This window comes from Ceratina calcarata, unplaced genomic scaffold (genome assembly GCF_001652005.2).
Source record: "Ceratina calcarata isolate Rehan_Ccalc_2016 unplaced genomic scaffold, ASM165200v1 scaffold305.2, whole genome shotgun sequence".
NCBI classification, from domain to species: domain Eukaryota; kingdom Metazoa; phylum Arthropoda; class Insecta; order Hymenoptera; family Apidae; genus Ceratina; species Ceratina calcarata.
The window spans coordinates 318374-332792 of record NW_017153019.1 but is presented as its reverse complement, the minus strand read 5'-3'; the positions used below and the strand labels follow the sequence as shown (position 1 = coordinate 332792).

The 14419-nt window shown below is 38.9% G+C and overlaps 3 protein-coding genes across 5 annotated transcripts; 2 read left to right on the top strand and 1 right to left on the bottom strand.

Annotated features, from left to right (window-relative positions):
* Positions 1-612: 612 nt before the first annotated feature.
* LOC108624335 (putative RNA-binding protein CG14230) lies at positions 613-2180 on the top strand. The gene is made up of 6 exons (XM_018023563.2): positions 613-786; positions 865-1038; positions 1097-1314; positions 1394-1650; positions 1728-1937; positions 2001-2180. Exons 1-6 carry the CDS (start codon positions 631-633, stop codon positions 2153-2155), a joined length of 1170 nt encoding a protein of 389 aa, XP_017879052.2. The 5' UTR covers positions 613-630; the 3' UTR covers positions 2156-2180.
* A 59-nt stretch (positions 2181-2239) lies between these two features.
* On the bottom strand, positions 2240-6413 carry LOC108624334 (Farnesyl pyrophosphate synthase). Of its 3 annotated transcripts, none has more exons than XM_018023561.2 (7): positions 6092-6413; positions 3819-3987; positions 3598-3735; positions 3319-3522; positions 3074-3238; positions 2806-3018; positions 2240-2743 (listed from the first exon to the last, which is right to left on the bottom strand). In XM_018023561.2, the coding sequence occupies exons 1-7, from the start codon at positions 6253-6255 to the stop codon at positions 2534-2536; spliced, it is 1263 nt and encodes a 420-aa protein (XP_017879050.1). In that variant the 5' UTR covers positions 6256-6413; the 3' UTR covers positions 2240-2533. The 3 variants fall into 3 exon arrangements, with proteins under 3 accessions (XP_017879050.1, XP_017879051.1, XP_026668833.1); XM_018023562.2 differs by lacking the exon at positions 6092-6413 and adding an exon at positions 4197-4306; XM_026813032.1 differs by lacking the exon at positions 6092-6413 and adding an exon at positions 4158-4232.
* Positions 6414-6474: 61 nt separating this feature from the next.
* LOC108624316 (transcription elongation factor SPT6) lies at positions 6475-14240 on the top strand. Its single transcript, XM_018023529.2, has 4 exons — positions 6475-7259; positions 7332-7416; positions 8161-13027; positions 13110-14240. The coding sequence occupies exons 1-4, from the start codon at positions 7221-7223 to the stop codon at positions 13309-13311; spliced, it is 5193 nt and encodes a 1730-aa protein (XP_017879018.1). The 5' UTR covers positions 6475-7220; the 3' UTR covers positions 13312-14240.
* The last annotated feature ends 179 nt before the right edge of the window (positions 14241-14419 follow it).

The window sequence follows — 14419 nt, the reverse complement described above, 5'->3', positions numbered from 1 at the left end:
GAAAAATGTCAAAAAAAAAAATTGCTTTTTTTTCGCGAAATACACGTATTAGTCATCAGAATGCTTTAACCAAAAGTTCTTTTGCTTCCAACTGCGATATTTAACGAGTTATTGGCATTTTATTGGCATTGGCGAAATTCGCCCGTCGAATTCAGCAAACTTTTGACAATAAATTTCGTTTTTCGTCAATAACTTCCGAACGGGTGGACGTAGGAGGACGTATTTAGGCTCATTTTGTAGGGGGTGACGAGATCTACAATTTCTGTGAAAAAAGAATTCGCTAATGCCAATGGTTAACGAGTTATAGACGAAAAACAAAAAACAGTTTTTTGCAAATTACTCGCAAACTATTGATGCTAGCGGAAAATTATTATATAGGAATTGTAGATCTCGTCGTCCCCTACAAAATGACCCTAATTAGGTCCTCCTACGTTCACCCGTTTGGGAGTTATTGACGAAAAACGAAATTTTTTGTCAAAGCGAAAGTGCTTGGTTCCAATATTGCTGCACCAGAGAGAAAAACTGGTTTGCAGCCGTGAACGCTAGATGGCGCCACGATGAACTCCAAATTCATCGGAGGGAAACACTTTCGCGGCCATAGACGCTAGATGGCGCCACGAGCAACTCCAAATGCGAAATATGGTTATGCTAAACAATGAAAATTACGATGATATAAAAATGGACAGAGTTAACGCGTCCGAGAAGAAACGACTGGAGTCGTTAAAACGGCAGAAAGAAATATTTAGGACGAAGGAATTGGCAGTGAAAAATGCATTGAAGAATTTGGTAAATGTTTGGTACACACACGTGCATTTCCGTATTGAAAACTTTCTGCATTCGAATGCGTAATTTTTATTTTCATAGGACAGTACATCGAATAAAAACAAGATAATATTTAGTGATGACAACGATCAAGTGAAACAGCCGAGACCTGGCAAGAAAGAGAAAAAAAGGAAACGTGATCTGTTCAACAATGACGATGATCAGCCGCTTTGGAACGATGATCAATTTGCAATCGATAGACACGCCACAGGGAAGGTAAAACTCTTATTCACATTTCATTATGCAATCCAAATTATCTAATTGACAATTGCAGGCTCTTAGTACCGTTACTCTGGGGAATGACGACAGGTTCAAGCTCGATGAACGATTCGTGGAAAATGATAAGTCGGTTAAAAACAATCTTGTGGAAAATAATGATGAGAATGATTTACAGAAGGAAAAGGAGTTGCAATTAGATATTCTAGAAAATATTTTAGGAGCACCTATTACTTCAAGAAATAAAATCGTAGATAAGGATGCAAAATTCACCAAGTATAAACAGAACGCATAATTATTTATTATTCGAGGGACAATGAGAAGAATACATGAATATTTCTACATACGTTTTCAGGAAAGGAATGATCAGATACGACCCTACAAAGAGCAGTCATAAAGAATACGAAATTAATACTGAAAAGTCTGAGACCGAGAGTAAGACGGTGAAGAAGAGAAAGAAAACTAAGAATACTGAAGATAAAAATGTGGATCCGACTATACCAGTATCGACAGATGTCTATTTCTCAGTATCAGACTCCCTAACGAAAAGTTTAAACGAAGGAGGCCAATTCAGTTTATTAAAAACGTATGGAAAAGAGACAGATGAAAAGGGTTAATTTCTCGGACACTGATTAAAATACACAGCTCGTCATGTACGATATTAACAATTATATTTTTTCTAATTATAGGCGAAGATAATGAGAATGCACAAATTATAGAAGCACCGAAACGACCAAACTTTCAGTTCGACTTTAAATCGAAGAATCCGTTTAAGTACGATTCTTCCGACGATGAACGAGATGCTAAACAAGAATATACAGTCAGTGAGGAACGTACGGACGACATAATAGAACAGACAAATAATTTTTTCTTCGAGCCCAACGACGTTCGGTTCAACGGTACGTATAGAATTTTAAAAACATATATCCTTCACAGGAATGTTTGTATGTAATAAATTACAGAGGCAGAAAGCTTCTTTTCAAAGGACTACGCGTCGGAAGATAAATTTAAAGAACTCAGACAGGAATTGAAACAGATCGTCCGTTTGAAGATCCGGAGAAACTTAAAAAAGAAACAACCCTGGGGATACAAGAAGAAAGTGAAAAGAGCATCTTGAATCGCCCTTGGAAAGTACTAAGCATCGTAAGAAAATGTATATTTATAATATGTACATACATACATATACATTATACATGATATATAAAATATAAAATATCTGACATTTTTAATTGGGAATATTTCTTCTGCACGTCTCTCTCGATTGTACACTTACCGTGGTTAGTTTGCACGTTTAAAATATCTATAAATGCATTAAACTCCCTGCTTCGTCGTAGTATCGAAACTATATGATTAATAACAAATTATTGCCATTCCATTTGCGTCATAACGCTGTTACGTGAATAAAATTAGAATGCGATTGGTATCGGCCTTGGTTGTCTTCCACCACAGAGGAAAGGAAACACAAAACGCATTGTTACGTTTGATTCGTCTCTCCCTAATCCTTGCGGCCGACTTTGCGACATGCCCTGTCGAGCAACTTCAAGAAGAAGTCGTGCGGAAGCCCGCGAGATACTTGTTGTATGTGCGTATTTAATAAATTGTACGTTTCCTCTTCATAAACGGCGTAAGTATTTTGTAAACCTAATTCGTTGTAGAGTTGTTTCACGCGAGCCACTTTTTCTTTGTCATCTATCCCATAGCATTCCTGCGTAACGTTGAACATTATTCGTATCACTTTTTAAAAGGGGAGAAAACTTATCGACATACCTCTAAAATTTTCCTCTGCTCCCTCGTGGTACGCTGCAACGCGACGACGACGAGCCACGAGCATTTACCTGCTTCTATGTCTGTACCTATTTTTCCAGTGACTTCCGGATCACCATAACAATCTAAATAATCGTCTCGCACTTGAAACAGATGACCCATCTCCAATAAAATTGTTTCCGCCTGCCTATACATCTCCGGGTCTTTTATGCCAGCCTAAACGAGAATGTAATTTTATAAGAAGCAACGATTCAAGTCTGTTTAAACGTACCAGGTTCATAGCGGCCATCGCTGGCAATACGAAGGTATAATGGCACGTCTTGTATTTCACTATAGAATTATATCGATCCATAGTATAAAGATCCAGATTCACAGCCTTTCCGAAGTTCGTTGATAACATATCTAAACACTGACCCATCGCCGTCCTTAACGTACTCTGGAAATAACGCAACGTTGCTAATACAAATTCTCGAGGTGTAATCCGCAGCCTGTTAATTACTATTAAAAAGTGCGTACATCTAGGAATAATTCGATGAGACCCAAGTAGCATTCATTTGTTCTAAAGTGTTTCCTGAGGAGTTGATATATACACATTTCCAACATAATCGCGTCGTTAGTGGCTGCTAGGCCTATGCCGTTGGTCAAGTACCAGCACGGTTGATTTCGCCGCGTCTCCGATCCATCTTGAATATCATCTAACACCAAAAAGTACGCTTGCATCTGTCCAATGCACAGTCGTATAAATATCGAAGGTTCGTGGTAAATTTGTAGATTAATTTGAAAGAAATTTCATACCAATTCTGCGCACCAGGCTAAGATTCGGGCCAGACGGAGATTTTCATCTGTTAGATCGTGAGGGCATAAAGATTTGTACGCGTATATCACTGACAGACCTCGGATCTTCTTTCCTATAGGAACGTTGTATTGCAATACCTAAATTAAACAAAGCGTATCTTTAACTGTAATCAAAATATAATCAATTTTCAATCGTTTCATCTCTTGATAAAGAGGAATACCTTTGCCAACCACTTGGTCACGTCGGGTATATCCAGGTGACGACCAGTATTTGTGAGGTCGCGAACAACGTCGGGCCAAATGGCCATTAGCTCACGGCTTTCGTCCTTGTTCGACACATACGTGTCCTCCGATACGGAATACATTGTCCGCACGTCGACATTCTTTGATCTAGAAGAAAAGAAATTCAAACCGATAATACTACGAACATTGAACGTAGGAGAATCGTTGGAATAAGTATAGAATACGATTAATAAAAGTAATGAATTCTAAAAGATGAGTTGGATTATCGAGGCGTTATTGTAAAATTCTAAAATAACGAGATTTATAGTGTAAATTACGTGATTGAAGTCATGTTTAGACGCGTTTCAAATACATACTGCGAGCTCATTTTCTGCGTGAAGAGAATTTTGTAGAACCACTCGAGGAACAAAATAGACAGTCGTGCTACGTTTTAGGTCTCTATATATAAGTATACGTACAAAGAATGACGTATCCACCTTATTTGAATATATAATTTAGTCGAACTGTTCATATTTATCTAATATATTCTTGGAGTACATTAAATACATTGAAACTTATTGGAAAAATTTGTTAATAAATTTATCAACTTCAATTATTTACATTTTTTCCAGGCGGTTGAAGAGGGGAAAAAAAAGGTACCAATTCTGACTTATAAAAATTAAGATTACTTCGTTTGGTACATTGCCTTTGTCATTGTTATTGCCATTCAGTACTGCTATAAGAATTGGGGCGAGGACGGTAGTATGTATTGAATTACATTCTACAATGAAATATGCCGAAATGACACAAGAAATGAAACTGCAAATCATTCCTATCCGATACCGTAAGTTAAGATAACTACTTTAACATGTCTTTCGTCGTGTAAAATGTTTCGTCATTGTCATTGAAGTTTCAAGAAAATTTTGCTAATCTATTCCTTAACTTCATCGTCGACTCCAAGGATTCTTCAATTCAAGGATGAAACCAAGATAAATTGCTGGAGTTCAGTAAGTAAAATACAGTCAACATGTCTACATGAAACAAACTGAACACAAAGCTGTAGCTCTATCTAAATCTGCATTCTTACCAAATCAATCTTAACGATTAACATAACAATACAAATGTCTTGCAAAAGTACTAAAGATAGTCAGAATGTTACAGAATAAAATAGATATTCTCGCGTGTAATGTTGCTTGAACTTCGAAATTAATTGTAATTCGAATTATTGATACTACTTATCGAAATTAATAATTAATATAATCTTTTATGCAAATATTCTGCTGTTCTTATATTTTGCTGTTTTTATCTTATGCTGTATAAACAAACTTGCAAACAGATGCAACATATGTATATGTATGCAAGTCAATTTAAATTACATATTATCAACACAGATAATTTATTTAATTTCATTTGTACATTATAATTATGTAGATTTGCCTAATCTCTACGGTTATTTGTCAAACAAATTACAATTATCACGTATTGGAATTTTAAATTTGATTCGTATAACTATTGAAATGTACTTTTTTATATTCGAACGCAGCGAGCTGTGGAATCGTTTTCAATTATCATGACAACAGAATTTTTTACGTCAGACTATTCTGCTCGACTGAGAATTCTTATAATATGTCATCGATATCAGTTAAAGAAGACGCTAAACTAGAATCAGAAGAAATACAGAGTACCCTCCAAGAGGTACAGTTTCCTTATTCAATAATAGTCAAAATTATTGCAATGGTATTTGATTCGAGCATATTTTATCTGTTTTATTGTAACCTTCTCCATTGCATAAAATCAAACCACATAAAATCACAGAATAATGAAGAAGAACTTGGATCAGAGATAAGTAAATCCTTGACAGTGATCATAAAAGCAGTGAGGCATTGTGGGACACAAACTGTGATACATTGTGATCCAAACAAAACTAAAGAAGATTTCCTTGATATTATTTTTAATACAAAACCATAAATTATATTACGAAAGTCATTTATTTAAACAATGTATAGAACAATGAACTGATTGCCATCTATCATTTTTATATTAAAGAAGACGAATACTTTAAATAATAATAATATTCTATAGAGAGATAGAGTCTTACATTTTGGAATACAAATATGCAAATTAATTTATTTATCTAAAACACTGTTCTTGATAAAGACAGAGTAACGATGTGCTATGCTTAGACGAGAAGTGTATTTGTTATTCATTAAATGCAACATTTATTATTGATTAAGGAATAAAGATAATACGAATGGGTAATATTTCTCCTTACCTAAGATATGCCGAAGGCGATCTATTTAAATCCTTACGAAATTGTATTTGCGATCCTTGATGGAACTGTCGTAAAACACTGTTCTTCGTACGATCAACAATACTTTGCGAAACATTTCGTTTAAATAATGATAGGATAACATGTTTTGGCGCAGTAATAGACATTTTATTCCAGTTTTCTTAACCTCAGTTTAAAAGCTAATCAAGTAATAATTAAGCACTTGCGTATAATTATATCTCATTCGTCGGGTGAACGAATGTCACGTGGAACACATAAAAACAGTCATAAAAAATTGAACGAACTTGTATCTCGAGGAGATAAATGAGGATTTATGAAAGAATATAATAGATTAATATGCAGAACTTCTGAACCATCAGATCGCTAGACATCTTTTAAACTCTCCATGATCGTATTTGACTATGACGTCAGCGATTTTTTATGATACAAAATCATTTTCAGCGGGAACGGGAATACATTTGTCAAATTATAATTACTATCCCGATTCTACATTCTATTTAATAATAAGTTAATCCGTAACATATCTCCCTCAACAATTTGTATGCGTCTAACGTTAAAAAATGTCGCGAAAAACTCGTATTATGTGCAATATTTTATATCATTTGATAAATAATGTATTAATATTTTGTAGAACAAATGTATGCTTTAAAATGGTTTGTAAATGGTTGTGGTAAATTGGTTGGGAGAAATAGCTGCCGTTAGCTGATTGGTAGACCGGCATTAATGGGACCGCTATGTGCGGCCAAGTTTACAGTCTACTCTAGTGTATTATATAGGAGTCTTGTAACTTTTTTTAATAACATTGTCTTCGACGAAACTTGTTTTAAATTAAAAAATGTTAATTTTCTCTCAATGGACGCAGCCCATATAATTATGATCATGATCACAATTATATTTTATCGAAAATTCTACATGTACTGATGCTGAAATGGTCGCGCATGCGCGAAAGAACCCGGACACTGCCGGACACTCAGGCTGGCTGACAATGCTTGATAGTCAAAGCTCGGAGTGTTACACGAAAACGACTGACATCGCTTCTTTGCATCCATCTGTGATCATTTCAGTTTATATTTCTATATATTTTGCCGGAAGAGTTAGAAACTAACAAGAAATGGCAGATTACTTGGATGCTGAAGCAGAAGAGAGTGAGGTAACTGTTTAGTTGAGAGAAATCTGGATAAAGATTCGACTTGGGCTAACCCGATTTTCCATTAATTCATAGGAGGAGGAGGAACTCGATATTAACGAAAGGAGGAAACTCAAGAAATTAAAAGCTATGGAAGAGAGCGACGACGAAGATGATGAAGGTAAGAAAACGTGAATATTATACATGATTTTCCTCACAAGAGGACTGCCCTACTTTGCAAGTCGCTTTTGGAATGACAATAAGTTTAAATTATAGAGAGAAATGTGTTTCCTTTCGTTTAATTTTAATTGCCTTTAACGTGAATTATCCGCGAATACGTGAATTTAACGTGACAATCAAATTAATACAAATAGGAAGAACGCTTGATGTGTAATTTTCTGCAAACGCACTGTTAAGTATGTTTTCCTTTGTGAATCGTTCCTGCCGAATTTTCTGGATGAATCATTCGGCAGCTACGGCTGTTTACCAGGTATAAAGGTAACGGTAAAGTCTCGCAGCAAGCGTAACTTTTTACCTGCTTACCTGCTTACCTGCCTAGACAAAGAATTTAGGTACTCATTGTACAATATACTCTCTTTCTACTAGCGCATGATAGAAAGAGAAAGAAAGAGGTCTTCTATTTTCTCTATCTAAATGAATACACGGTACACGTTACACAAGAGCCTATGTCTTCCTTACTCTGTCTATAATACCTGTATGGTAACAGAACGACTTACATGGTATTTAAAGAGTTTACACTAAAATATAAAAACCGAAGTCCCGTTAAACGCATTGACATGCGGTCCCCTTGTCAGTTTAATAGTCTAGAATGAACTATGATGAACCATGTGTAATGATACTTAGATTGTAATTATGTAAAATTATTTCCTGACTAATATAACATATTGTTCGTTTTGATGCATAGAAGACGAGGGAGAAGTGCCAGGACTTATTAATGACAATCCTGAAGAAGACAGCGATGGATCTGAGGATTCTAGGAAACGGAAAAAGAGTGATGACGAATTCGATGACCGTTTAGAGGATGAAGATTATGATCTGCTCGAAGAGAATTTAGGTGTAAAAGTCGAAAGGAAGCATCGTTTTAAACGGTTACGTAGAATACAGGATGAGGAGTCAGAAGGAGAAGAAGAAAGAGTGGTAGACGATGAGAGAGATGCTATCGCCAATGAACTGTTTCAAGGCTCTGGTGACGAAGACGAAGAAAGGAGCGAAATCAGTCCTAGGGGTGAGACCGAACCATTCGACGAAGAGGACAGTGAAGACGATGATGATTTCATCGTGGATGGAGACGGAATACCTATAACTGAAAAGCGGAAGAAGAAAAAACCTATTTATTCGGATGCTGCTTTACAAGAAGCTCAGGATATCTTCGGCATCGACTTTGATTACGAGGAATTCGGGAAGTACGGGCAGGACGAGTTCGAAGAAGAAGAGGAAGAGGAGGAGGATGAGTATCTTCATGACGAGGTGGAGGATCGACCGAGGCGATCGAAGAAGCATTTGAAGAAGAAGAGCACGAAGAAAACCATATTCGAAGTGTATGAACCGAGCGAACTTATACGCGGGCATTTTACCGACGTCGACAACGAAATTCGTACTACGGACATTCCTGAACGAATGCAACTTCGAACCGTTCCCATTACGCCGACAGTGGAGGGTTCAGACGAATTAGATCTCGAAGCGGAATGGATCTATAAACAAGCGTTCTGTCAGCCAACGATCTCAGTGCAAGATGCTCATTTGAACGAGGAGGCCAAAGAGAGAGCTAAAAAGGGGCCGCAGACCGTGGGGAAGATTAAGAAATCTTTGGACTTCATGCGAAATCAAAACTTCGAAGTTCCATTCATCTCGTTTTACAGGAAGGAATACGTACTACCAGAATTGAACATCAACGACCTATGGAAGATTTATAAATTCGATGCGAAATGGTGTCAACTTAAGCAGAGGAAAGAGAATTTGCTGAAGCTGTTTGAAAAGATGCGAGACTTCCAGTTGGACGAGATCATGAAAAATCCTGATGCTCCATTACCCGAGAACGTACGAATCATCAAAGAGGATGATATCGATCGGCTTAGGAACGCTCAGAGTTTCGAAGAACTGAATGATATTTATCGGCATTTCATGTTATATTACAATCAAGATGTACCACTGATGCAAGAGAGCTTGCGTAAAAAGGAAAAAGAAGAGCGAAAAAAAGCTAGGATGGAAAAAAGGAGACAAGCAATCGCAGAAGCGGAAGAGAACGGGCTAGATCCTCCCGAAGAAGTTCCTGAAGTCGAGGAGAAAGAGGAGGAAGTAGATGAGACGTTGAAGCAGCCGATCAGGAAGGGCCCTTATTACATCTGTAAAAAGGCTGGTTTAGAGAGTCTAGCTAAAAAGTTCGGTCTCTCCCCGGAACAGTTCGCTGAAAATCTTCGAGACAATTATCAGCGTCACGAGGTAGATCAAGAACCGGCAGAACCCACGGTAGCAGCGAACGATTATATCTCTACGGTCTTTCAAACGAGTGAAGAAGTGTTGAAAGCGGCACAATTAATGGTCGCGATTCAATTAGCGCACGAACCATTAGTACGGAGATGCGTACGGGAAATGTACATGGAAAGAGGAAAGATATCTGTGATACCGACTAAAAAGGGGATCAAGGAGATAGATGAAAATCATGCGATCAATGGAATGAAATATCTCAAAGATAAACCAGTACGGGATCTCGTGGGCGATCAGTTTTTAAAATTATTTATAGCAGAACAAGATAAATTGATTAACATCTCGTTCAGCGACACGATAGAAGGAAACACTACCCTTAATTATATCGACGAGTCGAAACAACTGTACTACAGGGATGAATTTAGTAAGAGCGTGCAGGACTGGAACGCATTAAGAACTGGCAGCGTCGAGATAGCGTTGAGTCGTGTCGTCATACCGCAGCTGAAAAAAGAATTGCGATCGACTCTTCTAACGGAGGCAAAGCAGTGCGTAATGACAGCTTGTTGTCGGAAAATGTACAATTGGATAAAAATCGCACCGTATTCGTATCAGTTCCCTGAAGAAGACGACGAAGATTGGAATACCAGTAAAGGAACTCGCGTAATGGGTCTGGCTTACGTGCCCGATCCGTCTCAATCGGCTTTCACTTGCGTCATTTCTCCGGAGGGAGAGTGCACCGATCACCTGCGATTACCACATTTGTTGAAACGCAAGAACAGCTACAGAGAGAACGAGAAGGCGTTGAAGGAGGCTGATTTGTTAGCAATTAAAAATTTTATTGCCACGAGGAAGCCGCACGTTATAGTAGTAAGCGGCGAATCTAGAGAAGCGATGATGATAGTGGCAGACATAAAGGAATGCTTGTCCAGTCTCGCAGACGAGGAACAGTTTCCTGCGATTCAAGTAGAAATATGCGACAACGAATTCGCTAAAGTTTATGCGAACAGCAACAGAGGTATAGCCGAGTTCAGGGATTACCCAGATTTATTGAGACAAGCTATATCCCTAGCTAGAAGATTGCAAGATCCGTTGTTAGAATTCTCGCAGTTGTGTACGATAGACGAGGAAATTCTGTGCCTTAAATACCATCCTTTACAAGATCAACTTCCTAAAGATGATCTTATAGAGAACCTATATTTAGAATTTATAAATCGCATAAACGAGGTGGGAGTAGATTTAAACAGAGCGGTACAGCAGCCTTATACAGCAAACTTAGTACAATTTGTATGTGGGTTGGGTCCTCGGAAAGGACAGGCGTTGATCAAAATTCTGAAGCAAACTAATCAGAGGCTGGAGAACAGGACGCAACTTATAACGGCGTGTCACATGGGACCGAAGGTGTTCGTCAATTGCGCTGGTTTCATCAAGATAGACACGAACAGTTTAGGAGACAGTACAGAGGCGTACGTAGAAGTTCTGGATGGTTCGCGCGTACATCCGGAGACTTACGAGTGGGCCAGAAAAATGGCAGTGGATGCTTTAGAGTACGACGACGAGGACGCAAATCCGGCGGGGGCTCTGGAAGAAATTCTCGAATCGCCAGAGAGATTGAAGGATCTGGATTTGGACGCGTTCGCGGAGGAGCTCGAAAGGCAGGGTTTCGGCAACAAGTGCATTACTCTTTATGATATAAGAGCTGAACTGAATTGTAGATACAAAGATCTCCGGCTTCCTTATGAACCATTAAGTCCTGAGAAATTATTTGATATTTTGACGAAGGAAACACCGGAGACTTTCTACGTAGGTAAATTAGTTTTGGCAACGGTCATAGGGATATCTCATAAGAAGCCACAAGGAGAACAATTGGAACAGGCGAATCCTGTTCGCAACGATGAGACGGGATTATGGCAATGTCCTTTCTGTTTGAAGAACGATTTCCCCGAATTATCCGAAGTGTGGAATCACTTCGACACTGACGCGTGCCCGGGAAAAGCGACGGGCGTTCGTCTAAGATTAGACAACGGGATATCTGGTTACATTCACGTAAAAAATTTATCCGACAAACACGTGGCCAATCCCGAAGAGAGAGTTCGCGTAGGCCAAGTGATTCACTGTCGTATAACAAAAATCGAGGTTGACCGGTTCAGCGTCGAGTGCACTAGTAAAACTAGTGATCTGTTGGACGAGAATCACGAGTGGCGACCGCAACGAGATGTTCATTATGACACGGAGGCCGAAGAGAAAGATCTGAAAACGGAGGAGGAGACGAAGAAGGTGCAACAGAGGCGAACTTATGTGAAACGCGTTATAATTCATCCTAGTTTCCATAACGTGAGCTTCGCAGAGGCCGAGAAATTAATGCAAAACGTGAAACAAGGGGAAGCAATAATTCGGCCTAGCAGCAAAGGATCCGATCATTTAACGGTAACGTGGAAAGTGACGGACAACATTTATCAGCACATCGACATAAGGGAAGAAGGCAAAGAGAACACCTTCTCTTTGGGTCGGAGTTTGTGGATCGGCAGCGAGGAATTTGAAGATCTGGACGAGATAATCGCGAGACACATCAACCCGATGTCGGCGTACGCTTCGGAGCTCTTAGACTTTAAATATTACAAACTAAATGTAGAAGGTGTCAAAGAAAAAGCGGAGGAAATACTGAAGGAGCAGAAGAAACAGAATCCAGGTGGGATACCGTACATCGTGTCCGCGGCTAAGAATTATCCAGGCAAATTTCTACTCTCTTATTTACCGCGTACTCGTTGCCGTCACGAGTACGTTACCGTAACGCCGGAGGGATTTCGATTCAGGAGTCAAATGTTCAGCAAAGTGAACGAGCTGTTCCGATGGTTTAAAGAACATTTCAGAGATCCTGTACCGGGACAATCGACGCCTGGAACTCCGCACGGAGTAATGACGTCCAGAACACCGTATAACGGCACGCCAGGAGTCAACGGTGTAAATTCAGACGCGATACAGAGAGTGGCGCAGACGATGCCGCACCACATGTTGCATTCCCTCTCGAAGGTAGCGAGTCAAACTCCGCACCATTATCCACCGTATACACCAGGCGCGGCCAGTGTCACTAATTACGGAATGTACGGAAGTACGCCGTACACGCCTTCCGGTCAAACACCGTTTATGACCCCTTACCACACGCCTCATCACCCGCAAACGCCCAGCCACGCTCAGGGACCATTTCTACAACCGATACCTCCAGCGGTCAATCCGATCGCTCACAGAACCGCGAGATCTCACAGATCTGTCTCGAACAATACCGACGCAACGAATTGGTCGAAAGCCGCGGAAGCTTGGGCTCGAGCGAAGCAGTCGACTTCGAAAGAATTGTAAGTACTTATTAATATAAGTATTATTTAGTCTGTTTGCAATGATTTTACTTGGAATAACGTGTATTCATTCTGATTCTAGTAACACCACTCCGAGATACGACGACGCCAGGAAGACGCCGCGGGGTCAAGATGTTCAAAGCGAAAGAGTGCCTCCTCGTAGTAGAACTCCATCTGTTCGGACGCCGTCTTACAAATCTCCCAGGGGGACTCCATTCACGAATTCTAGTCCTCGAAGTATGTCTATGAGCGGAGACGGCACTCCTCTATACGATGAAAGTTGAGGCAACAACGCTTTTTACATTTAGCTAGGACAATTCGAATGTAAACGAACACAGGAAGCAATAAAATGTATCTAACTCAATCTTATGACCGCGCGGATCCTAAGACTGAGTTCATACATACATTTTATACTTCAGTGTAATTTATGTATAAACGCATATTCCCTACGGTTTTTCATCACGTGTATGTAAACGTTTGAGATGATATTCTACCTCAGAGAAATTGCACCATCAAACAAGCTCAAAATACCATATTACCGTTTATTTCTCGTAAGTCATGACACTCAAGAGCAAACTACTGCCCTAATTAATAAAACATGTGCATAAGTGTTATTTGTACAAGGATCTATTTGATACTAATTGTATATTTTAATATGAGAGACTAGTAATAATTAAATGTATACTAAGTAAAGTGTCTTTCTTTCCACGATCGTTTCCGACATTTTTATTTACAGACGTATTATACTCACTGATTTGTATTCATTGAAAATTAATGAAAATAAGTATAATCGCGTTTAGCTAAAATCCTGACGGACATATGACGTATTCTTGTAAAATCATGGAGACCAGTTATAACAAGTCGACCATATTCGGATTCGGTTTTTTATGTTCTCGTGGTCGCACAACGGTTACAACTTCCCACACGTTTTAGTACGTACGTTGCTAGGGACGCAGACATATGATTCATCCAGAATGGATGTTTCTTTTTTGAATCGCGATCAGTTGAATGAAAACGTACACGCAGGTTTTACAACAGTATGGAAATTGCGCGAATCACGAAAACTAAGAGGTGTAAAGTAAATCCTCGTAAAGGATTTATAACATTAATCACGTAAATGCTTCATGTTTAAATGAGGCTAAGATACCTTGTTAAAGCTAATGTACATCGAATAAATATAACTGAATAAACAAGTGCTACATCGATTCACGAACGTCATGAATAATGCGCATTTTACTTATTTATAAGAAAGCTCAATGTAGAAAGGTATAAAATGTCAAAGGGAGAGTAAATAGTTACCATAAATATTTTGCGTAAAAATCCACGGTCTATTTACGAAGTCTAGAGTCTCTAAAGGAAGAAAGATAAAGACAAATATGTAGTACATACCGG

Bases quoted from the DNA above. Each gene is read 5' to 3' on its own strand.
- LOC108624335 (XM_018023563.2), top strand. From the start codon at position 631: ATGCGAAATATGGTTATGCTAAACAATGAAAATTACGATGATATAAAA. The intron at 1,315-1,393 runs GTATAAACAGAA...ATACGTTTTCAG, and splicing joins AAGGATGCAAAATTCACCAA to GAAAGGAATGATCAGATACG. The intron at 1,938-2,000 runs GTACGTATAGAA...AATAAATTACAG, and splicing joins CAACGACGTTCGGTTCAACG to AGGCAGAAAGCTTCTTTTCA.
- LOC108624334 (XM_018023561.2), bottom strand. From the start codon at position 6,255: ATGTCTATTACTGCGCCAAAACATGTTATCCTATCATTATTTAAACGA. The intron at 3,988-6,091 runs GTAAGGAGAAAT...CTTTTCTTCTAG, and splicing joins TCGCCTTCGGCATATCTTAG to ATCAAAGAATGTCGACGTGC. The intron at 2,744-2,805 runs GTATGTCGATAA...AACGTTACGCAG, and splicing joins AGCAGAGGAAAATTTTAGAG to GAATGCTATGGGATAGATGA.
- LOC108624316 (XM_018023529.2), top strand. From the start codon at position 7,221: ATGGCAGATTACTTGGATGCTGAAGCAGAAGAGAGTGAG. The intron at 7,260-7,331 runs GTAACTGTTTAG...ATTAATTCATAG, and splicing joins CTGAAGCAGAAGAGAGTGAG to GAGGAGGAGGAACTCGATAT. The intron at 13,028-13,109 runs GTAAGTACTTAT...TTCTGATTCTAG, and splicing joins CAGTCGACTTCGAAAGAATT to TAACACCACTCCGAGATACG.